This window comes from Hippopotamus amphibius, chromosome 10 (genome assembly GCF_030028045.1).
Source record: "Hippopotamus amphibius kiboko isolate mHipAmp2 chromosome 10, mHipAmp2.hap2, whole genome shotgun sequence".
Classification (NCBI taxonomy): domain Eukaryota; kingdom Metazoa; phylum Chordata; class Mammalia; order Artiodactyla; family Hippopotamidae; genus Hippopotamus; species Hippopotamus amphibius.
The window spans coordinates 72,842,602-72,867,103 of record NC_080195.1 but is presented as its reverse complement, the minus strand read 5'-3'; the positions used below and the strand labels follow the sequence as shown (position 1 = coordinate 72,867,103).

At 36.6% G+C, this 24,502-nt stretch overlaps 1 protein-coding gene across 12 annotated transcripts in view; it reads left to right on the top strand.

The window, feature by feature from the left end:
* The window catches only part of EPHA6 (EPH receptor A6), an 868,712-nt gene that overhangs the window by 357,736 nt on the left and 486,474 nt on the right, over window positions 1-24,502 (top strand). For all 12 annotated transcript variants that reach the window (XR_009047653.1, XR_009047652.1, XM_057696163.1 and 9 more), the window contains one exon: window positions 21,397-21,552. Coding sequence is in view for 10 of the 12 variants with exons in the window: in XM_057696163.1 (XP_057552146.1) it covers window positions 21,397-21,552 (156 nt within the window). In the remaining 2 variants the exon portion in view is untranslated. The remainder of the gene's footprint in view (window positions 1-21,396; window positions 21,553-24,502) is intronic.

The window sequence follows — 24,502 nt, the reverse complement described above, 5'->3', positions numbered from 1 at the left end:
TATGGCCTTGTAGTATAGTTTGAAGTCAGGAAGCCTGATTCCACCAACTGCTTTTTCTCTTCTCAAGATTGCTTTGGCTATTCGGGGTCCTTTGCGTTTCCATACAAATTGTAAGATTTCTTGTTCTAGTTCTGTGAAAAATGCCATTGGTAATTTGATCAGGATTGCACTGAATCTGTAAATTGCTTTGGGTAGTACAGTCATTTTCACGATGTTGATTCTTCCAATCCAGGAACATGGTGTGTCCCTCCATCTATGTGTGTCATCTTTGATTTTTTTCATCAGTGTCTTAAAGTTTTCTGCATACAGATCTTTTGCCTCCTTAGGCAGGTTTATTCCTAGGTATTTTATTCTTTTGGTTGCAATGGTGAATGGGAGAGTTTCCTTAATTTCTCTTTCTGCTCTTCTGTTGTTCGTGTATAGGAATGCAAGAGATTTCTGTGCATTAATTTTGTATCCTGCTACTTTACTAAACTTATCAATTAGTGCTAGCAGTTTTCTGGTAGAGTCTTTAGGGTTGTCTATGTAATATCATGTCATCTGCAAAGAGTGACAATTTTACTTCTTCTTTTCCAATTTGGATTCCTTTGATTTCTTTTTCTTCTCTGATTGCTGTGGCTAACACTTCCAAAACTATGTTGAATAATAGTGGTGAGAGTGGACACCCTTGTCTTGTTACTGTCTTAGAGGGAATTCTTCCAGTTTTTCCCCATTTAGAACGATGTTGGCTTTTGGTATCTCATATATGGCTTTTATTACGTTGAGGTAATTTCCTTCTATGCCCATTTTCTGGAGAGTTTTTATCTTAAATGGATGTTGAATTTTGTCAAAAGTTTTTTCTGCATCTATTGAGATGATCATATGGTTTTTATCCTTCAATTGTTGATATGACGTTTCACGTTGATTGATTTGCATATATTGAAGAATCCTTGCATCCCAGGGATAAACCCCACTTGATCATGGTGTATGATCTTTTTAATGTGCTGTTGGATTCAGTTAGCTGGTGTTTTGTTGAGGATTTTTGCATCTATATTCATCAGTGATATTGGTCTGTAATTTTCTTTTTTTGTGACATCTTTGCCTGGTTTTGATATCAGGGTGATGGTGGCCTCGTAGAATGAGTTTGGGAGTGTTCCACCTTCTGAAATATTTTGGAAGAGTTTGAGAAGGATAGGTGTTAGCTCTTCTCTAAATGCTTGATAGAATTCACCCATGAATCCATCTGGTCCTGGGCTTTTGTGTGTTGGGAGATTTTTAATCACTGCCTCAATTTCCGTACTTGTGATTGGTCTGTTCATGGTTTCTATTTCTTCCTGGTTCAGTCTTGGAAGATTGCATTTTTCTAGGAATGTATCCATTTCTTCCAGGTTATCCAATTTATTGGCATATAGTTGCTTGTATTAGTCTCTCATGATCTTTTATATTTCTGTGGTGTGTATTGTTACTTCTCCTTTTTCATTTCTAATTCTGTTGATTTGCATCTTCTCCCTTTTTTCCTGATGAGTCTGGCTAATGGTTTATCAATTTTGTTAATCTTCTCAAAGAACCAGCTTTTAGTTTTATTAATTTTTGCTATGCCTTCCTTCCTTTCTTTTTCATTTATTTCTGCTCTGATCTTTATGATTTCTTTCCTTCTGCTCACTTTAGGGTTTCTTTGTTCTTCTTTCTCTAATTGTTTCAGGTGTAGGGATAGGTCGTTTATTCGATATTTTTCTTGTTTCTTGAGGTCGGAGTGTATTGCTATAAACTTCCCTCTTAGAAATGCTTTTGCTGCATCCCATAGGTTTTGGATTATTGTGTTTTCCTTGTCATTTGTTTCTAGATATTTTTTTATTTCCTCTTTGATTTCTTTAATGATTTCTTGGTTGTTTAACAGTGAATTGTTTAGCCTCCATGTGGTTGTATGTTTTGCAGTTTTTTTCCTGTAATTGATACCTAGTCTCATGGCGTTGTGGTCTGAGAAGATGCTTGATATGATTTCAGTTTTCTTGAATTTGCCGAGGTTTGATTTGTGACCCAAGATGTGATCTATCCTGGAAAATGTTCCGTGTGCACTTGAGAAGAAATTGTAGTCTGTCGTTTTTGGATGGAATGTCCTATAAATATCGATTAAGTCGAGATGGTCTAGGGTGTCATTTAAAGCTTGTGTGTCTTTATTTATTTTCTGTTTGGATGATCTGTCCATTGATGTAAGTGGGGTGTTCAAGTCTTCCACTATTATTGTCTTCCTGTTGATTTCCTCTTTTATGGCTGTTAGCATTTGCTTTATGTATTGAGGTGCTCCTATGTTGGGGGCATAGATATTTACCATTGTGATATGTTCTTCTTGAATGGATCCCTTGATCATTATGTAGTGTCCTTCTTTGTCTCTTGTAATAGTCTTTACTTTCAAGTCTAATTTGTCTGATATGAGTATTGCTACTCCAGCTTTCTTTTGACTTCCATTTGCATGGAATATCTTTTTCCATCCCTTTACTGTCAGTCTATATGTAACCCTTGGTCTGAAGTGGGTTTCTTGTAGGCAGCATATAGAAGGGTCTTGTTTCTGTATCCATTCAGCTAGTTTGTGTCTTTTGGTTGGAGCATTTAATCCATTGACATTTAAGGTAATTATTGACATGTGTATTTCTATTACTTTTTTCTTAATTGTTTTGGGTTTGTATTTGTAGGTGTTTTCCTTTTCTTGTGTTTCCTACTTAGAGAAGTTCCTTTAGCACTTGTTGTAAGGCTGGTTTGGTGGTGCTGAAATCTCTTAAGTTTTGATTGTCTGGAAAGCTTTTGATTTCTCCATCGAATCTGGATGAGATTCTTGCAGGGTAGAGTATTCTTGGCTGTAGGTTTCTCTCTTTCAGGACTTTCAGTATATCCTGCCATTCCCTTCTGGCCTGCAGAGTTTCTGTAGAGAGCTCAGCTGTTATCCTTATGGGTTTTCCCTTTTATGGTATTTGTTGCTTTTCTCTTGCTGCTTTTAATATTTTTTCTTTGTGTTTAATTGTCATTAGTTTGATTAATATGTGCCTTGGTGTATTTCTCCTTGGGTTTATTCTGTATGGGACTCTCTGTGCTTCTTGGACTTGGTGAATTATTTCCTTTCCCATGTTGGGGAAGTTTTCCACTATAACCTCTTTGAATATTTTCTCAGACCCTTTCTTGTTTTCTTCTTCTTCTGGGATGCCTATAATTCGAATGTTGGTTTGCTTAGTGTTATCACCGAGGTCTCTGAGACTGTCTTCCATTCTTTTTATTCTTTTTTCTCTTTCCTGCTCTATGACAGTTATTTCCCGCATTCTATCTTCCAACTCACTTATTCGTTCTTCTGCCTCAGTCATTCTGCTTGTTATAGTATCTAGAGTATTTTTAATTTCAATTATTTTGTTATCCATTGCTGTTTGTTTTTCTGAGTTCTTATGAACTGTTTCTTGTACTTTCTCTATTTTGTTATCGAGATTTTGTATCATTTTTGCTATCATTACTCTAAATTCTTTTTCAGGCATTTTTCCTCTTTCCTCCTCATTTATTTGGTCTTGTGGGTTTTTTTCCTGCTCCTTTGCCTGCATGGCGTTTCTTTGTTTCCTCATGGTTGTCCAGACTTTTAGGGTTGCTTGTCCCAGCGATAGAGGTGTTTATAGAAAACTGTCCAAACCTCAGACTAATGTCCGAGTGTTGGGTTAGACAAATACTAAGTCTAGGAAACACATACATGTATAAGACACACAATTACTGAATCCATTAGGACATAAGGCTCCGGAAAGACCTGACAGAAGAACCCCAATATGCTATCAGATATTCAAAGAGAAACGCAACAGAAATTGACAACCGAAACAGAACAAATCAGAGACAAAAGCAAAAACAAACAAACAAGTAACACCTTACACATACAAACACTAATCCAGGGAGATATTGAACGCAAGGATCAAATATAAAAAAGAGCCAGAGTACCACCAGACAGAATGGAGATTCTCAGAATGAAATTAGACAATTGTACTAACAACTAAGATAAAGACAAAAACCTAATATTAAATACCAAGGCAGTGTGTCATCTGGAGAATAGAGCAAGGAGTCTTAGCAGATCGATAGTGTTGCTTATAAGTATGTTAAGATAAAATAAACTAAGAATGGGTGGAAGACAGGGGAACAGAGCAGCGTAGTGTGCCTGGAAATATGCAAATAAAAAGAAAGGAATAGAAATGTGTAAAAGAGATGAAAGGAAGGTAGGAAAGATATATAGTCCGTACTACCAAAAACTTAGCTAGAAATAGAAGTATGTATAAAGGCAAAAAAATAAAAATAGGATAAAAAATAGAATTAAATAAGTATGTTATAAAACTTGTAGATCCCTTAGGACTAAGATCGTAATTAAAAAAGGAAAGAAAAAAAAACCCAGAACTCATCCCAGAATGGACCAGTTCAATAGAATTGATACTAATATTTCTGTTTCCTTAGAGTCTCAGCTGTAAGTGTCCTTTTAGTTGCTTTGGTTTTTTTGTATTATTCTGTGACCAGCAGAACTTCCTTTATTGTTCATCTGTAAGCGTTGGTGTGTGGGGAGGGAGAGGGTACAATAGTGGCTCCTTCCCCTGGGAGTGAGTGAGCAGTGGCACACTGTTGTTTTAGTCAGGCTTGGAGGTGCCTGTTGCAGAGGGACGCCAGTGGCTCAGGTGTAAACAGAAAGTCTCAGAGTTGGGCCTCTCTCGGGTTTTTTTTTTTTTTTTTTCTTTCTCTTGGCAGCCTCCCTACTGCCGGCGTTCCAAGGGGTTTTAATCTAGCCCTGCCCGAGGGCCTGAGGGTCCCTATTATCCCTGAGCACCTTAGGTGGCCCACAGGGGTCCCTCCACTGCCCACTGCAGTTGCCGAAAGAGAGAGAGAGGCTATGCCCATGGCTCCTCCTCCTTGCCTGTGAGCCTGCAGCATCCAGCTGCCGTCATGGCCAGGCAGCTCTCAGGGGCAGGCACTCCTCTCCACAGACCTCTTCCCTCCTGTCCTCTCGGTCCGTCACCTTACTGGCGACAATTTTTCTCACCCTGAACCAGCTCTCTGGTTCCCATGCTCCCGCTCCCGGACCGTCTTTTCAGCTGTGAATCGACATCTCAGTCCGGGAACGCTGACCTGTGGTGCAGACCTTCCATGTGTTTCTCACTCCCTCCCGTCTACCACAGCTCAGCCACTTCACCCTCTTTGAGCCATTGTGGATGCCTCCCTACCGGTTATGCCGGGATCCTTGTGGTCCTTTCTGGTGTCCGAGGTCGTCTGCTGGTGTTCAGTTTGTTCTCTGTGGGAATTATCGAGTCTTTTGGTGCATTCCCAATGCATCTGTGGAGAGGGATGCATTCCACATCCCTCTACTTCGCCGCCGTCTTTTCTCCCCCTCAATATTTTATCTTTACAAGTTTTAATAAAGCAGATGATAAATATTTTGAAGATCTGCTTTGATAAGCTTTATTCTACAATAATCTCACATAATTTCAGTTAATAAGTATATTAAGTATGTATGTATGTAATCCATACAACTTGTATGTGATCCTCTGCTCTGTCTGTAGTATTGTCTCAGTGCAACGGCATGTGCAAAAACCTTACTATTAAGTAATTTACAATGCAGTTAAAAAGACATGCCTCTTCATATCAAATTAGAGATAACAAGTGTCAAAATGTGAGGTTCAGATGATAATTTCAATGGTTAGTTACAGAGGAAGAGAAAAATACGCGTAAGTATTGCTGGGAGTAAAAATATGTATATGTAATATATATTTATATGTGCATGTTTGTGAATATACATTTATATTCCTATAACGATGGGTATTGTTCCAAACAAAGTTTGGGCTAAAGAATCAAACCTGTCTTCAAATCCTGGCTTGCTCATTTATCATCTCTGTGACCTGGAGCAACTGCTAGAACTTTTGTTTCTTCATTTGTCCAATGAAAATATTGATATCTACATCACTGAATTTTTTAAGAGTTAAATACAGTAATGTTTGTAAAACACCAATTTGTAGTGGACAATGAATTGTGATTATTCTATCAATTATCAATTATATCAATATACTTAGTAACTATAAAAAGAAAATATATGTTTTTGTTAGTAAAAATTTTATAGTGTATATTTTAATAATTTTTACACCAGTTTTTTGCACTATTCAGCTGCAAAAATATCACAAATACATGACAGCAGGACATCCACAATTGTCAGATTGAAGAATGGATTGTAAATTTGTTGCTAAGCCAGCAGAAGATATGGTTGTCAAACTTTACTGAGGTGTCAGAGTATATGAGACTTTGAGCAGTGATGAGTGACTTTGGTCAAAATGTTGAAATCATGCATACAAACCATTTTATGATGACTCTGTACTTCAGTTCTACATTGAAAGATAAAATGTCTTGTTTACTTTTTGCATAAAATGAGGGGATATACATACATAAAGCATTTTTTTATGAAATAAAGTTTGTGGAATACATTTTCATTTCTATTGGTCTGAATAAAGCTATATTTATTTTGCTTCTTACAAAAAAGAAAAGTTTCTAAGATAACATGAAGCTATCAGTTAAAACTATCTCTGTCAATTAAATCCTGCAAAAGTGTATTTTTTATTACAATAGTTATTTATAATCCAAATACCATCACCAGTTGTCCTTTAAAAGTTGTGGTTCAGTCCTTCACTGCTCTAGATCATAAAGTAGGTATGCTCTTCCAAATACAATGGGAACCTAATGTACTCTATGATGAGAACTCAGATTATGGATAGGAATGGAGCTAGGCCTTAATTTTTGGCTCTTCTACCATATGACCTTCAGCAAGTTTTCCAGGTTCTCAGGTCTATATAAGACAGTGACCCCCAAACTTAGTGACTTAAAAGAAACAACGAGCATTTGTTTTACTTATAAATTTGGGCAAGATTCAGCTAAGACAGTTCATCTCTGTTTCATGCTGCATTATCTGGGGCAGCTTCACTTAGGCCTAGAGAATCTGCATCCCAGGTAGCTCACTCACCTGGCTGACAGGGTGGTGATGGCTTTATTTGTTCCACTCTGCTGTGCATTTTTCTGCAACTGGATCTACATCCATGACCAAATGAGAGGAGGACAGAGAGAAAAAGAAATGCAGTGGGGGTTGACTTCACCCTCTCAGAACCACAGCTTCAGTGAAAGAAGAGGAAGTTTTTCCTTGAGAATTTTGGCTCCTGTGGGTTCTCGTTAGTCACCACCACCACCAATCTACCACATGATTACTTGAAGGTTGGGCATGAGAGAACAGGAGAGAGAGAGGGAGAGAAAAACATAAATAAAGAGGGAAGGGATTTCCACATTCTCTCCTGAGCATTAGGAATTCCATTTCCCATTTCCAGAGCCAAAGTGAGTCGGAGCTCTGACTGTGACCTGGTGGCCAATTCCAGGTTCCAGTCCATTCAGCCCAGGCTCCAGCCCAAGCATTGGAGAAAAGAGGGAAGGGGGAGGGAGAGAAGGATGGCAAATTCATCGCCAACTGGGTAATACTACAAATTTTGGTCTTTTCCAATATGCCTGCTTCTACTTACTTTTCAGAGTCCTTAAATCTGCTGGGGGTATTGTGCCCAGAGTTAACAGATAAATAGGAGAAAGAGGATGCAGTATGATTCTTCCATACTTTCCAGAGTGCTTTACTCTGATGCTTTAGGGTGAAAGTCATGGAAACTACAGTATATTTTTGTTTTATAATTTATTATTTTTTGGGGGTACACCAAGTTCAATCATCTGTTTTTATATACATATTCCCGTATTCCCTCCCTCCCTCGACTTCCCCCCCACCCTCCCCGTCCCAGTCATCTAAGGCATCTTCCATCCTCGAGTTGAACTCCCTTTGTTATACAACAACTTCCCACTGGCTATCTATTTTACAGTTGGTAGTATATATATGTCTGTGCTACTCTCTCACTTCGTCTCAGCTTCCCCTTCACCCCCCACCCCCCCAAACCTCGAGTTCTCCAGTCCATTCTCTGCATCTGCGTCCTTGTTCTTGTCTTGAGTTCATCAGTACCATTTTTAGATTCCGTATATGTGAGTTAGCATACAATATTTGTCTTTCTCTTTCTGACTTACTTCACTCTGTATGACAGACTCTAGGTCTATCCACCTCATTACATATAGCTCCATCTTTGTAGGTAGGTTTGATGTATTTTTTAATTTGCTTATCCAAGAGAATGTCCACTTTAAACATTTCTCTAAGATATTAGAATTCATAACAGGACACTTTTATATACACTATCCTCATGAGGACTTCATAGTAGCTCTCCTGCAAGAAAAATTAGGTTGAATATTTTGAAGCACAATCCACAATTTATTATTAATAAATTTGTATTTTGTCTTGAGATCTTCCTTTAGGTTATTCTTAAAAAAACAAAATATTTATGCTTATTTACCCTTAAGTTTTAGGGTTTTTTTCCCCTCTTTATTTTTCAATTCTCCAGTCTTCCCTGCCATCTCTACTTATATGACAGCAAATTTTAATTTATATAACTGCAGAACAGTATCTAGGAAAACAGTAATGATACTGCCTCTCCCAGTTTATTAAATTTTTGAGTTCTAATGTTTTGATAAATGATACACATCACATATTTTACTGACAAGTCATTCAAGTTTATTTAAACTTACAGACTATTGAGCACCTATGAGGGAAAAGCAGTCAATTATATTAATATCAGTTCCTGTCAGACAAGACACAATTCAATATTTCATCAGATGATGAGAACTGCACAGCATGATATACCAACTAGGATTTCTCATGATAATTTGTCTTAAAGTTCTCTGATAATAAAGATAAACCTAAAAAACATTGCTACCAGTATATAGCCTAACAGTTCAATTTTTGAAATAAAGTACATGTAGAACAGGTCACACATTCCTTGATTTTGTTTTAGCAGACATAAATCTGTGTGTGTGTGTGTGTGTGTGTGTGTGTGTGTGTGTGTGTCTGTGTGTCTGTGTGTGTGTGTGAGAGAGAGAGGGAGAGAAAACACTTTCCAACTGTATTCCAGTCAATACCCAGAGACTTTAATTTTCTGAGGACAATGAAATTTTAAAAATCAATAAGGGAAATTATATGGCAAGGTACATAGTTCATTAATATTATTGGTATTTCAATAAATATACTTATTTTATGTGCCTTTAATACATGCTTTTCTGTAAAAATTATTTTGTACTTTTTAAAATATAACCCATCTTTTATTGTTATTTTAGGCAACCATTTAAAGTTCCTCAAATCATAAATGTATTTTTGAAATAGAAAACGGTTTTTAGATTATTTATTATGTAATTTGATGAGAATATTTATACATTTTACATTTTATAGATCCCCACTACCAAATTACATTGTATTTATTTTTTCTACCGTTCTTGCTACTTTTATCAGTAAGCACATGACCTCAGAAAATTAAAAAATCCTTTCATAAATATATTGTAAATAATTTGTGATTTGCTTATTCTCAATTAAATATACTCACTCCAATTATATGATTAGAAATGTAGTAAACTGTAAAATTTGTTAAACTTAGTTGATTGAACATATAGATTTAAGTCCATTTCCTCAGGACACTTCACCAACATGAGTAAGAGAATATAGAAGGTTTACACTAACAAGGGCAAAGCAAGGGAGGAGAAAATACATCATGTGAGAAAGGTCAACATGTCAACAAAATTGCAGAAAATGAAAATCAAGTGGAGAAGTGATAGCTCACTTAGCAATGGAACTTGGCATGACTGCCTGTAGGGGGAGAAGCTGCTTTCACTTTGTGCTATTCTGTTGGATAAATACCAAGGAATGCAATTGTCAGACGATATGTGCATATTCATCTATAGTAGATACTGCCAATAGTCCCCCAAAGTGGTAGCATCACTTTAAACTAAAATATAGAATCACTGTAGATCTTCTTTATCCATTCATCTGTTGATGGACACTTAGACTTTTTCCATAACTTGGCTGTTGAGAATAATGCTGTAATAAACATGGGAATGCAGATAACTTTTTCATATCCTGTTTTTATTTCCTTTGGATATATACCCAGAAATAGGATTGCTGGGTCACATGGTAGCACTATTTTTAATTTTCTGAGGAACATCCATACTGTTTTCCTATTGGCTGCACCAATTTGCTTTCCCACCCAAAGTACACAAGGGTTCTCTTTTCTCTACATCCTTGCCATCATGTATCTCTTGTCTTCTTGATAATTTCCATTCTGACAGTTGTGAGGTGATATATCCTTGTGGTTTTCTTTTGCATTTCCCTGATGATTAGTGATATTGAGCATATTTTGATGTATCTGTTGAACATTTGTATGTCTTCTTTAAAGAAATGTCTATTCAGTTCCTCTATTTTTATTTAACTGTACATTTTTGTTGTTGCTGCTGCTGTTGTTGTTACTGAGTTGTGTGAGTTCTTTATATACTTTAGGTATTAACCATTTATCAGATATATGGTTTACAAATATTTTATCCCATTTTATAGCTTGCCTTTTCATTATTTTTATTGTTTTTTTTGCTGTGCTGAAGCTTTTTAGTTTGATGTAGTCCCACTTGTTAATTTTTGCTTTTGTTGCTGGTGCTTTTGCTGTCATATTCTAAAAAAATCATTGCCAAGACTGATATCAAGGAGCTTTTTCACTATGTTTTCTTCTAGAAATTTTACAGTTTCAGGTCTTATGTTTAAGTCTCTAATTTATTTTGAGTTAATTTCTGTGAGTGGTGTCTGGTCAGGTCTAGTTTTGCTTTTCTGTATGTGGTTATCCATCATTTATTGAAGAGACTATCCTTTCCCCATTGAGTATTTTTAGCTCCTTTGTCAAATATTAGTTGACTGTTTATGTGGGAGTTTATTTTTGGGCTCTCTATTCTGTTCCAGTGGTCTATGTGTGTATTTTTATGCTGGTACCATACTGTTTCAATTAGTATAACTTTGTAGTATAGTTTGAAGTTAGGACATGTGGTGCCTCTAGTATTGTTATTCTTTCTAAGAATTGCTTTGGCTATTTGGGGTCTTTTGTGGTTCCATAAATTTTAGTATTGTTTTTTATATTTCTATGAAAAATGCCATTGGAATTTTGATAGGGATTGCATTGAATCTATAGCTTCTGCATAGTATAAACATTTTAACAATGTTAATTCTTCAAATCCATGAACATAGGATATCTTGCCATTTGTTTGTATTGTCTTCAATTTCTCTATCAAACTATTGTAATTTTCATTGTACAGGTCTTTCACTTCCTTGGTTAAATTTATGCCTAAGTATTTTACTATTTTTTAGGCTCTTGTGAATGGGACATTTATGTACAACTTCGTTAGAAAATCGATTGAAAAGTATATGGAACAAAAATGACAAACATAAAATTAATACTGCTCATAAAACAGTGATTATAAATTTATAGAAGATAAGCAACCAATGGAAAAAGAACAAAGGATATAAAAGGCAATTCATAGGAAAGTATAACCAAGTGACCAATAAAAATATGAAAAAAATGTGCAACATTAGTGGCAATTAGGAAACTTCAATTAAAGTAACAATATTTAACTCCACATTTTTTGTCAAAAGATAAAAGAGTGACTAGCATTAATTATAGGAATTAGTAGGGTGAAAGGTTAGGGTCCTCACTTACATTATTGTGAGTTTTAGAAATGTTTAGGAATGTAACATGGAAATATGTATTAAAACAAATAATAAATATACCCTGGCCCAGAGGGCCTACTCTTGGTAACTGAGATATAAGTATCACCATGGGGATGTTTACTGCAGCATAGTTTATAAAGTATTTCTTTCAAGTGGGAAATTGTTGACACAAATACTATAGATACATTACAACGAATTAACTACAACCATTGACCTGGAGAGATTGCCATGTTATAATTAATAATTGACAAAAACAATCTATGGGACTTCCCTGGTGGCGCAGTGGTTAAGAATCTGCTTGCCAATGCTGGGGACACGGGTTCAATCCCTGGTCTGGAAGATCCCACATGCCACAGAGCAGCTAAGCCTGTGTGCCACAACTTCTGAGCCTGCATGCTGCAACTACTGAAGCCTTTGTTGCTGCATGTGGGCTTTCTGTAGTTGCAGAGAGCGGGGGCTGCCTTTCATTTCAGTGCACAGGCTTCTTATTGCGGTGGCTTCTCTTGTTGCAGAGCACGGGATCTATGCACGCAGGCTTCAGTAGTTGTGGTGTGTTGGCTCAGTAGTTGTGGTGCATAGGCTTAGTTGCTCCACAGCATGTGGTATCTTCCTGGACCAGGGCTCGAACCCTTGTCTCCTGCATTGGCAGGCAGATTCTTAAACACTGTGCCACCAGGGAAGCCCTGTATTTGTATTTTTGCAGTAGGCAAAAAAAGAAAAAAAAAAAAAGAATGCAAAGTCACATGGATAGTAATTTTATTTGAAAAGATTTTGTTAAGAGCCAGCTCACTTTGCAATATTAAAATAATCATTTTTGAGTTGTAGTGATTTTTACTACCTGCTTCCATCCCTTACTTAGAGTAATGCAACAAGCCAAAAAATATCTATAAATTTGTAGTGAGATAAATTATCCCATGATCAGAACAGGCACTGAGTAGACACGCATTACCTTCTGCAGAAATTTAATTAGCAGAGTATTCAAATGCTGTCCAATTCAATAAAACAAATATGTACCAAGCACTGACTTTATGACAAACATTGTGCCAGCCTGTCCTTGTGGCACTTGTAGCCATTAAACAAGTAACTGCCAAGGGATTACTAGCATGGAAAAGGCACAAGTGCTTAGAGAAACTAGTCTAGGGAGTCAGGTATAGCTTTCTAAAACAAAGTGAGGCTTGAAAGATGACTAGGAATTAGCAAGATGAGTGGGTCATGGGGTGGGGATAGAAGAGATTTTTCAACAGAGGAAAAGGCTCGAAACAGAAGAAAGAGCATAGCAAACTTATAAAAATTAACGGAGTCCTCAGCAATTCATTCATTCATTCATTTACCAAATACTGAGAGCTAAATAATGCCTGATAGTGTTCTAGGCCCTGGAGACACTTCAGTAAACAAAACAGACAAAAAAATCTCTGCCCTCGTAGAGCAATCATTTTTAAGGGGAAATGGCTTAGGAAATTAAACATATTGAGTGTCAGATGTTAAGTTCTTTGAATTCAGGAATAAGAATGGAGAGTAATATGGATTAACAGAAGTTACAATATAAAAAGGGGCATTGGGGAAGACTTTATTAATGCAATAATGTTTGAATAAAGACCTGATATAAGTGAGGGAGAAAACCACACAGACCGCTGGATAAGAGCAAGTACTACCCGCCCAATGGCAGGAGAATGCTTTGGATATCCAAGATTCTGAAGGAGGCCAGTGTGGCTGGAGCAGATGACTTGATACAAAAAGAGGTAGAAGATGCAAAGCAAGGTCACAGGGAGTGGATGGGGAGTACAATGCCTGGTAAGCAAATAGGGCAGTTGACTTTACTCTAGGAGAATGGAAAGCCAAGTGATAACACAATCTGAAGTATAAGATCATTGACTGCTGAGTTGAGAACAGACAGTAGAAGGGCAAAGCCTTAAAAGAGGGAGTGTGAGAGGGGAGCAGCTTCATCTGATGTGGTTGGAACTGTGGGCAGGGCCAAGCCATGGGTGAATTTGTAATCTAAGGTAAATACTTTAAGCTTTAATGTAAATATGACAGGAAGTCAACAAAGTTTTTTAAACAAGGGAATGTAATGAACAGATTTCTGTGTTCAGAACTGCACTATCCAATATGGTAGCCACTAGCCATCCACATGAGGTTATTACACACTTGAAATGTGGCTAGTTTTAGTTGGAATGTGCTCTAAATATAAAATACATATCAGATTTCAAATACATTTTTCCCTTCCTGAATATATAAGCAGAAGCCTTACTCATAGATTCATTATTGTTAAATTAAGATTCTTGCTTATTTTTACATGGAACATTTTGTGAAAATGTATTGAGTTAAATGTGTAGTTTGTTAAAATATTTTTAACATATTTGTCACTGGAAACTTAGACTTCTTTTATTTTGTATAACAGTTTTAATTTTATTTATTTATTTTTTTATTCTTTTTTTTAATATTTTTGGGGGTACACCAGGTTCAATCATCTGTTTTTATACACATATCCCGGTATTCCCTCCCTTCCTTGACTCCCCACCCTCGACTCCCCCCCACCCTCTCTGCCCCAGTCCTCTAAGGCATCTTCCATCCTCGAGTTGGACTCCCTTTGTTATGCAACATCTTCCCACTGACTATTTTACAGTTGGTAGTATATATATGTCTGTGCTACTCTCTCGCTTCATCTCAGTTTCCCCTTCACCCCCCGCCCCCTCCCATACCTCGAGTTCTCCAGTCCATTCTCTGTATCTGCATCCTTGTTCTTGTCACTGAGTTCATCAGTACCATTTTTAGATTCCGTATATGTGAGTTAGCATACAATATTTGTCCTTCTCTTTCTGACTTACTTCACTCTGTATGACAGATTGTAGTTCTATCCACCTCATTACATATAGCTCCATCTCATCCCTTTTTATAGCTGAGTAATATTCCATTGTATATATATGCCACATCTTCTGTATCCATTCATTTGTTGATGGGCATTTAGGTTGCTTCCATGTCCTGGCTATTGTAAAGAGTGCTGCAATAAACATTATGGTACAAGTTTCTTTTGGGATTATGGTTTTCTTTGGGTATATGCCCAGGAGTGGGATTACTGGATCATATGGTAGTTCTATTTGTAGTTTTTGAAGGAACCTCCAAATTGTTTTCCATAGTGGCTGTACCAACTTACATTCCCACCAACAGTGCAGGAGAGTTCCCTTTTCTCCACACCTTCTGCAACATTTGTGGTTTCCAGATTTTGTGATGATGGCCATTCTGATTGGTGTGAGGTGATACCTCATTGTGGCTTTGACTTGCATTTCTCTGATGATGAGTGATGTTGAGCATCTTTTCATGTGTTTGTTGGCCATTTGTATGTCTTCTTGGGAGAAATGTCTATTTAGGTCTTCTGCCCATTTGTGGATTGGGTTATTTGCTTTTTTGGTATTAAGCTTCATGAGCTGCTTGCATATTTTGGAGGTTAATCCTTTGTCCGTTGTTTCATAGGCAATTATTTTTTCCTACTCTGAGGGTTGCCTTTTAGTCTTGTTTATGGTTTCTTTCCCTGTGCAAAAGCTTTTAAGTTTCATGAGGTCCCATTTGCTTATTTTTTTTTTTTTATTATTTTTTTGGGGGGTACACCAGGTTCAATCAACTGTTTTTATACACATATCCACATATTCCCTCCCTTCCTTGACGCCCCCCCCCTCGAGTTCCCCCCACCCTCCCTGCCCCAGTCCTCTAAGGCATCTTCCATCCTCGAGTTGGACTCCCTTTGTTATACAACAACTTCCCACTGACTATTTTACAGTTGGTAGTATATATATGTCTGTGCTACTCTCTCGCTTCGTCTCAGTTTCCCCTTCACCCCCCGCCCCCTCCCATACCTCGAGTTCTCCAGTCCATTCTCTGTATCTGCTTCCTTGTTCTTGTCACTGAGTTCATCAGTACCATTTTTAGATTCCGTATATGGGAGTTAGCATACAATATTTGTCCTTCTCTTTCTGACTTACTTCACTCTGTATGACAGATTGTAGTTCTATCCACCTCATGACATATAGCTCCATCTCATCCCTTTTTATAGCTGAGTAATATTCCATTGTATATATATGCCACATCTTCTGTATCCATTCATTTGTTGATGGGCATTTTGGTTGCTTCCATGTCCTGGCTATTGTAAATAGTGCTGCAATAAACATTATGGTGCAAGTTTCTTTTGGGATTATGGTTTTCTTTGGGTATATGCCCAGGAGTGGGATTACTGGATCATATGGTAGTTCTATTTGTAGTTTTTGAAGGAACCTCCAAATTGTTTTCCATAGTGGCTGTACCAACTTACATTCCCACCAACAGTGCAGGAGAGTTCCCTTTTCTCCACACCCTCTCCAACATTTGTTGTTTCCAGACTTTGTGATGATGGCCATTCTGATTGGTGTGAGGTGATACCTCATTGTGGCTTTGACTTGCATTTCTCTGATGATGAGTGATGTTGAGCATCTTTTCATGTGTTTGTTGGCCATCTGTATGTCTTCTTTGGAGAAATGTTTATTTAGGTCTTCTGCCCATTTGTGGATTGGGTTATTTGCTTTTTTGGTATGAAGCTGCATGAGCTGCTTGTATATTTTGGAGGTTAATCCTTTGTCCGTTGTTTCATAGGCAAATATTTTTTTCCCATTCTGAGGGTTGCCTTTTAGTCTTGTTTATGGTTTCTTTTGCTGTGCAAAAGCTTTTAAGTTTCATGAGGTCCCATTTGTTTATTCTTGATTTTATTTCCCTGATTCTAGGAGGTGGGTCCAAAAGGATGTTGCTTTGATGTATGTCAAAGAGTGTTCTGCCTATGTTTTCCTCTAGGAGTTTGATAGTGTCTGGCCTTACATGTAGGTCTTTAATCCATTTGGAGTTTATTTTTGTGTATGGTGTTAGGAAGTGTTCGAATTTCATTCTTTTACATGTTGCTGTCCAATGTTCCCAGCACCACTTATTGAAGTGGCTGTCTTTTTTCCATTGTATATTCGTGCCTCCTTTGTCAAAGATAAGGTGCCCATATGTGTTTGGGCTTACTTCTGAGTTCTCTATTCTATTCCATTGATCTTCCTTTCTATTTTTGTGCCAGTACCATACTGTCTTGATCACTATGGCCTTGTAGTATAGTTTGAAGTCAGGAAGCCTGATTCCACCAACTCCATTTTTCCTTCTCAAGATTGCTTTGGCTATTCGGGGTCTTTTGCGTTTCCATACAAATCGTAAGATTTCTTGCTCTAGTTCTGTGAAAAATGCCATTGGTAATTTGATCAGGATTGCATTGAATCTGTAAATTGCTTTGGGTAGTACAGTCATTTTCACGATGTTGATTCTTCCAATCCAGGAACATGGTATGTCCCTCCATCTGTTTGTGTCATCTTTGATTTCTTTCATCAATGTCTTAAAGTTTTCTGCATACAGATCTTTTGCCTCCTTAGGCAGGTTTATTCCTAGGTATTTTATTCTTTTGGTTGCAATGGTGAATGGGAGAGTTTCCTTAATTTCTCTTTCTGTTCTTCCGTTGTTAGTGTATAGGAATGCAAGAGATTTCTGTGCATTAATTTTGTATCCTGCTACTTTACTAAACTCATCAATGAGTGCTAGCAGTTTTCTGGTAGAGTCTTTAGGGTTTTCTATATATAATATCATGTCATCTGCAAAGAGGGACAATTTTACTTCTTCTTTTCCAATTTGGATTCCTTTGATTTCTTTTTCTTCTCTGATTGCTGTGGCTAACACTTCCAAAACTATGTTGAATAACAGTGGTGAGAGTGGACAGCCTTGTCTTGTTCCTGTTCTTAGAGGGAATTCTTCCAGTTTTTCTCCATTGAGAACGATGTTGGCTTTTGATTTTGCATATATGGCTTTTATTATGTTGAGGTAATTTCCTTCTCTGCCCATTTTCTGGAGAGCTTTTATCATAAATGGATGTTGAACTTTGTCAAAAGCTTTTTCTGCATCTATTGAAGTGATCATATGGTTTTTATCCTTCAATTTGTTGATATGATGTATCACGTTGATTGATTTGCATATACTGAAGAATCCTTGCATCCCAGGGATAAACCCCACTTGATCATGGTGTATGATTTTTTTAATGTGCTGTTGGAGTCTGTTAGCTAGTATTTTGTTGAGGATTTTTGCATCTATATTCATCAGTGATATTGGTCTGTAGTTTTCTTTTTTTGTGACATCTTTGCCTGGTTTTGGTATCAGGGTGATGGTAGCCTCGTATAATGAGTTTGGGACTGCTCCGCCTTCTGCAATATTTTGGAAGAGTTTGAGAAGGATAGGTGTTAACTCTTCTCGAAATGTTTGATAGAATTCGCCTGTGAATCCATCTGGTCCTGGGCTTTTATGTGTTGGGAGATTTTTAATCACTGCCTCAATTTCTGTACTTGTGATTGCTCTGTTCATGGTTTCTATTTCTTCCTGGTTCAGTCTTGGAAGATTGTATTTTTCTAAGAATGTATCCATGTCTTCCAGGTTATCCAATTGATTGGCATATAGTTGCTTGTAGTAGTCTCTCATGATGTTTTGTATTTCTGAGGTGTCCGTTGTGACTTCTCCTTTTTCATTTCTAATTCTGTTGATTTGCATCTTCTCCCTTTTTTTCTTGATGAGTCTGGCTAATGGTTTATCAATTATGTTAATCTTCTCAAAGAACCAGCTTTTAGTTTTATTTATTTTTCTTATGGTTTCTTTCCTTTCTTTTTCATTTATTTCTGCTCTGATCTTTATGATTTCTTTCCTTCTGCTCACTTTGGGGTTTCTTTGTTCTTCTTTCTCTAGTTGTTTGAGGTGTAAGGTTAGGTTGTTTATTTGATAATTTTCTTGTTTCTTAAGGTAGGACTGTATTGCTATAAACTTCCTTCTTAGAACTGCTTTTGCTGCATCCCATAGGTTTTGGGTTGTTGTGTTTTCATTGTCATTTGTTTCTAGATATTTTTTGATTTCCTCTTTGATTTCTTTAGTGATTCCTTGGTTGTTTAAGAGTGAATTGTTTAGCCTCCATGTGTTTGTATGTTTTGCAGTTTTTTTCCTGTAATTGATATCTAGTCTCATGGTGTTGTGGTCTGAGAAAATGCTTGATATGATTTCAGTTTTCTTGAATTTGCCGAGGTTTGATTTGTGACCCAAGATGTGATCTATCCTGGAAAATGTACTGTGTGCACTTGAGAAGAAATTGTAGTCTGTCGTTTTTGGATGGAATGTCCTATAAATATCAATGAAGTCGAGATGGTCTAATGTGTCATTTAAAGCTTGTGTGTCTTTATTTATTTTGTTTGGATGATCTGTCCATTGATGTAAGTGGGGTGTTCAAGTCTCCCACTATTATTGTGTTCCTGTCAATGTCCCCTTTTATAGCTGTTAACATTTGCCTTATGTATTGAGGTGCTCCTATGTTGGGGGCATAGATATTTACCAGTGTGATATGTTCTTCTTGAATGGATCCCTTGATCATTATGTAGTGTCCTTCCTTGTCTCTTTTAATGGTCTTTACTTTGAACTCTGATTTGTCTGATATGAGTATTGCTACTCCAGCTTTCTTTTGACTTCCTTTTGCATGGAATATCTTTTTCCATCCCTTTACTGTCAGTCTATATGTATCCCTTGGTCTGAAGTGGGTTTCTTGTAGGCAGCATATAGAAGGGTCCTGTTTTTGTATCCATTCAGCCAGTCTGTGTCTTTTGGTTGGAGCATTTAATCCATTGACATTGAAAGTGATTATTGACATGTGTGTTCCAATTCCCATTTTCTTAATTGTTTTGGGTTTGTATTTGTAGGTGTTTTCCTTTTCTTGTGTTTCCTACTTAGAGAAGTTCCTTTAGCACTTGTTGTAAGGCTGGTTTGGTGGTGCTGAATTCTCTTAACTTTTGCTTGTGTGGAAAGCTTTTGATTTCTCCCTCAAATCTGAATGAGATTCTTCCAGGGTAGAGTATTCTTGGCTGTAGGTTTCTCTCTTTCAGGACTTTCAGTATATCCTGCCATTCCCTTCTGGCCTGCAGAGTTTCTGTAGAAAGGTCAGCTGTTATCCTTATGGGTTTTCCCTTATATGTTGTTTGTTGCTTTTCTCTTGCTGCTTTTAATATTTTTTCTTTGTGTTTAATTGTTAGTTTGATTAATATGTGCCTTGGTGTATTTCTCCTTGGGTTTATTCTGTATGGGACTCTCTGTGCTTCTTGGACTTGGTGAATTATTTCCTTTCCCATGTTGGGGAAGTTTTCCACTATAACCTCTTCAAATATTTTCTCAGACCCTTTCTTGTTTTCTTCTTCTTCTGGGATGCCTATAATTTGAATGTTGGTATGCTTAATGTTATCACTGAGGTCTCTGAGACTGTCTTCTATTCTTTTTATTCTTTTTTCTTTTTCCTGCTCTGTGGCATTTATTTCCCCCATTCTATCTTCCAACTCACTTATTCGTTCTTCTGCCTCAGTCATTCTGCTGGTTATAGCATCTAGAGTATTTTTAATTTCAGTTATTTTGTTATCCATTGCTGTTTGTTTTTCTGAGTTCTTATGAACTGTTTCTTGTACTTTCTCTATTTTGTTATCAAGATTTTGTATCATTTTTACTATCATTACTCTAAATTCTTTTTCAGGCATTTTTCCTCTTTCCTCCTCATTTATTTGGTCTTGTGGGGTTTTTTCCTGCTCCTTTGCCTGCATGGCGTTTCTTTGTTTCCTCATGGTTGTCCAAACTTTTGAAGTTGCTTGTCCCAGCGATAGAGGTGTTTATAGAAGACTGTCCAAGCCTCAGACTAATGTCCAAGTATTGGATTAAATGAATATTAAGTCTAGGAAACACATACATGTATAAGACACACAATTGCTGAATCCGTTAGGACATAAGGCTCTAGAAAGACCTGACAGAACTCCAGTGTGCTATCAGATATTCAAAGAGAAACCCAACAGAAATTGACAACTGAAACAGAACAAATCAGAGACAAAAGCAAAAGCAAAGAAACAAACAAATAACATCTTACACATACTCTTTGTTGCAGTGCATGGGTTTTTCATTGTGATGGCTTCTCTTGTTGTGGCTCATGGGTTTAGTTGCTCCACGACATGTGGGATCTTCCCAGTCCAGGGCTCGAACCCATGTCTCCTGCATTGGCAGGCAGAATTCTTAACCACCGCACCACCAGGGAAGCTGTCTACCCACTTTTAAACTTAATTTAAATTTTTAAATGAATTTATTTCAGTATAATAAATAGAAAATTGTTTGCCACAAAAAAGTAAAATATAATCTTGATAAAAATGAAACACTGTTATCAAACTGTAGCTGTGTCCTTTTAAAGTCTCTGTGTCTAAGGGCAGCTCTCATTTTGTTCAAAAAATATTTCGCCAGTAAGAAAGATGTTAAAGGTACACCAAATCTACCCTGGGACTTTCTTTTTGAAAACTCAGAAGGGCTGAGGGAGAAATGGAACAAAAGTCAGTTTTAAACAGTGTGAGTCAATGTTTTTTAATGCCATTTCCCAGAGCTACACAATCATCTCCCTTAATATGCGCATCCCCGTACTTTGGTAAGCAGTGTTATTTTACATATGTGTGTTTCAGGTATGCCTTTTAAAAGTAGCAACCTCAGCTAAAGTAGGAAGTCCCTGTTGTGTAACTTATTTTAAATAACTAATTTCATTCATTAATATTAGCATGTATTGACTTTTCTGTGTATTTATGAACTGAACTCTGACATCCAAAGTGTGTATAATTTAAAATATGTTGTACACGTACAAATAAAATAACTCCAGAAATAATTTTAAAAAAATGTTTTTCGTTTGTTCACAGCTTGCAGACCAGGATTCTATAAAGCATTTGCTGGCAACACAAAGTGTTCTAAATGTCCTCCACACAGTTTAACCTATATGGAAGCAACTTCTGTCTGTCAGTGTGAAAAGGGTTACTTTCGAGCTGAAAAGGACCCACCTTCCATGGCATGTACCAGTAAGTCTGTCCATTTTGCATTTGAAAATCCTATTTCCAACCCTTTTGGTTTCTTTATTCTGAATTTAAAAAATAAAAAAGAAGTGAATATACAAAATTCTATACCGTCAATGCTATTTGTCTTTGATAACAGTCAAGGAAAAAGTTTCTCTCTCTTTCTTAGCATAATTGCTTTTCAGCTGCTTGCAAAGAATGTATTTATTCCTCAAAAGTCGCAATGATCCCTGACATGCAAATACCAGCCCTGGGTTGGAGGCCCTGCAGATTTTTCCTAGGCATAATCTGTTGTTAGGAAGATAAAGCAGTTTAAGGCTTTTTGAGCATTTATAAGCACAACTTACGTTCTTTGCTTCAACCCTTGAACATCTGAAGGCACATCAGTTTAGGACCATCAAGTTTTCTGTATGGGGGAGCTTCGGTGCAAAACTTTGAAAGTCATTGTGCTATTGTTATATAGAAATGTTTGAGTTTTCCTTGACATTTGTCTTTAAAGTAAGATATTTTTTAGTCTGTCCACATTTCACCTCTCACTTTCTCTGCAGTTTTTGGGTTGGAACCAATAGAATATTAAATCTAAATATGAAGGTGATTTTAATGCATGCACCAAGAATTTTAAATTATTTGTATTCTCCTATTATTAAAGTATCATATGTTATCTGTATACTTTAGAAATAAAAGTGAACATATTAATGCATTGCTAAGCTATGCAAAATTAAAATGTCACCTCTTAGTTATAAAAGCCTTGCTAAATACATAAATAAGATATAGTGAAATTTCACCCTTCTTGTTGATGAATTGGTGCCAAAATGTTGCTTATCTTATGTAATTCTATAGAGACAGAAATGAGTTGAAAATTATATAATGCCACATATTCCTTAGAGACAATGGAGATGTTCCATTTCTTTTAACTGATGCAGTTTGTAGATTTGGTTGCATTACTACAGACTTATAAAATATAAAATATTTTTATAGAATACATTAATAAAAGTATAATACATTCATTAGTAGATGTAGTTTTTGCTTTCTGACTGTAAATGCTAAGTGACTACTTACTTCAGAAAATTTGTAGCCTGAGAAATTGCTGCCTAGATATTTTTTTCTAGGAACACATTCTAAGTTTATAAGTAGGAAAAGGAAAATTCTAAATATAATTTCTCACCTAACTGTGGAAATAGTTTTGAACAGGAAAAGATTTCTATTACTATTTATATGTAACCCTTTTTGCAATTGCTGTAAATATGTTATATTGTGGACAACATGCTCCAGCTTAGGTAGATGGTGGTGTTTCAAACGGCTACAGTTCTGCCAGGCAAGTATCCCTGAAAACTTACATCAGAAACTAAATGGACTTCTTAGGTGAGTGATAGAGAAGAATCTGTTCTTTTTATTTTCTTAGAAGGCCATAGATAGACAATTGACAAAGTGAAGGAATAAATTGTTTCCCATCAATATAACCCTTCAGTGAGGTGGCAGAGTAGGTAGTTGGGGAAGCTTAGTTTCTTGGAGTGAGAGACTATTAAGGAAATAAATATGGAATACAATAAGGTCTGTGAACCTCAGTCATTGTTGAATCTGATATGTGTACTTATTAGCTTAACATTTTATGTTTCTTGGACTTTCTCTCTTTAAAAAAAACTTTTTTATGCTTGGTATTGTAAATTATGTTTACAATTATGCTAGCCTGCCTTAGCTGTACTAAGTAGAAACAGAGAGAGGTTTAATTCTGGTCATCGTTGTGCAGAGCTTTAGATAGGGAACAGCGTGCTGTATTGCCATAGGGATTAAAAGAGAGAACCCCAAAGAAAGGTGAAAACTTTTGTCAGATCTTCCCTAGTTCAGCCAGAGGAAAGTCCCTCTCAAGGCTTCTCTCTGCTGCTTCCTTAAGGACTTCTTTGCCTTGTTTTAGCAAAAACTTAGCATGGTATATGAGTAAGTTCACCATCTTTTAGAGTCAGACTGAGTGTAAATCTTGGCTTTGGTACTTACTGGCTATGTAGCCCTGGGCAAATTAATTAACCCTTTAACCTCCATTGCACCATTCTTAGTGATAATAACAGTACCTACCTCATTCTGTTGTTATTTATAATGATTAAATAAGTTAATATTTGAAAAGTGCTAAGAATAATACCTGGCATATGGCAGCTGCTACATAATTGTTTAATACAGAAAGCCATTCTCTCACAATTCATTTTGAGATAATTTTTGAAAAGTTAGTATTCAAGCTATTAAATACCTTATGTTGATAGTATTATGCTGGGCTCACAGCTTCCATCATCTGCATTCCTTCAGATTGAAAGAAGTAACGTACTGGATTTGTAAGACCTTTTTACAAAATATATTAAGTCCTCTGCCTCTATGCATATCTGATATAAGTAAAGTTATACTCTGACTAGGTGAGATACCCTAGAAATTATTATAATATATGCAGAAAAAGCAAGGACCATAAACTCCAAAGCATCATACTTCCTAAAAATTGAAAGATTAGATTGTTAGGGAGGAAAAACCAGGAAAATGATAAGCCAGGACGTCATTGAACAATTAGATTTAAGAGGACCGGGGTAGCTTTACCAAGATATAGAACTTTTGAGGCCAAGGCTCAAATAAGCAGTCAACCATTCCATTTTTCATTAACTGTAAACAATAGCCAAATTCTAATAGATTTTTAATAGATGGAATCTCCCTTAACTTCTAAATCATGTGTCTCTGAATTAGCCATTCTTTATCACCTTTATTCCAATCATATATTTTCTAAAGAACTTGTGTCAGGTAGACAATCACATCACTTTCTACTGTTTTTGACTTAGCATTTGAAACCGTGCTTTCAAAGAATCTTCCAGGCATTTAAATGGAGGCTTTTTTTTTAAAGCTTGGTATCAGGGGCAGGGAGATTTTGAATGTTTGGATTTAAAAGAAAATGAAGGACCAAAATATTGAAAATGGCTAACCAAGA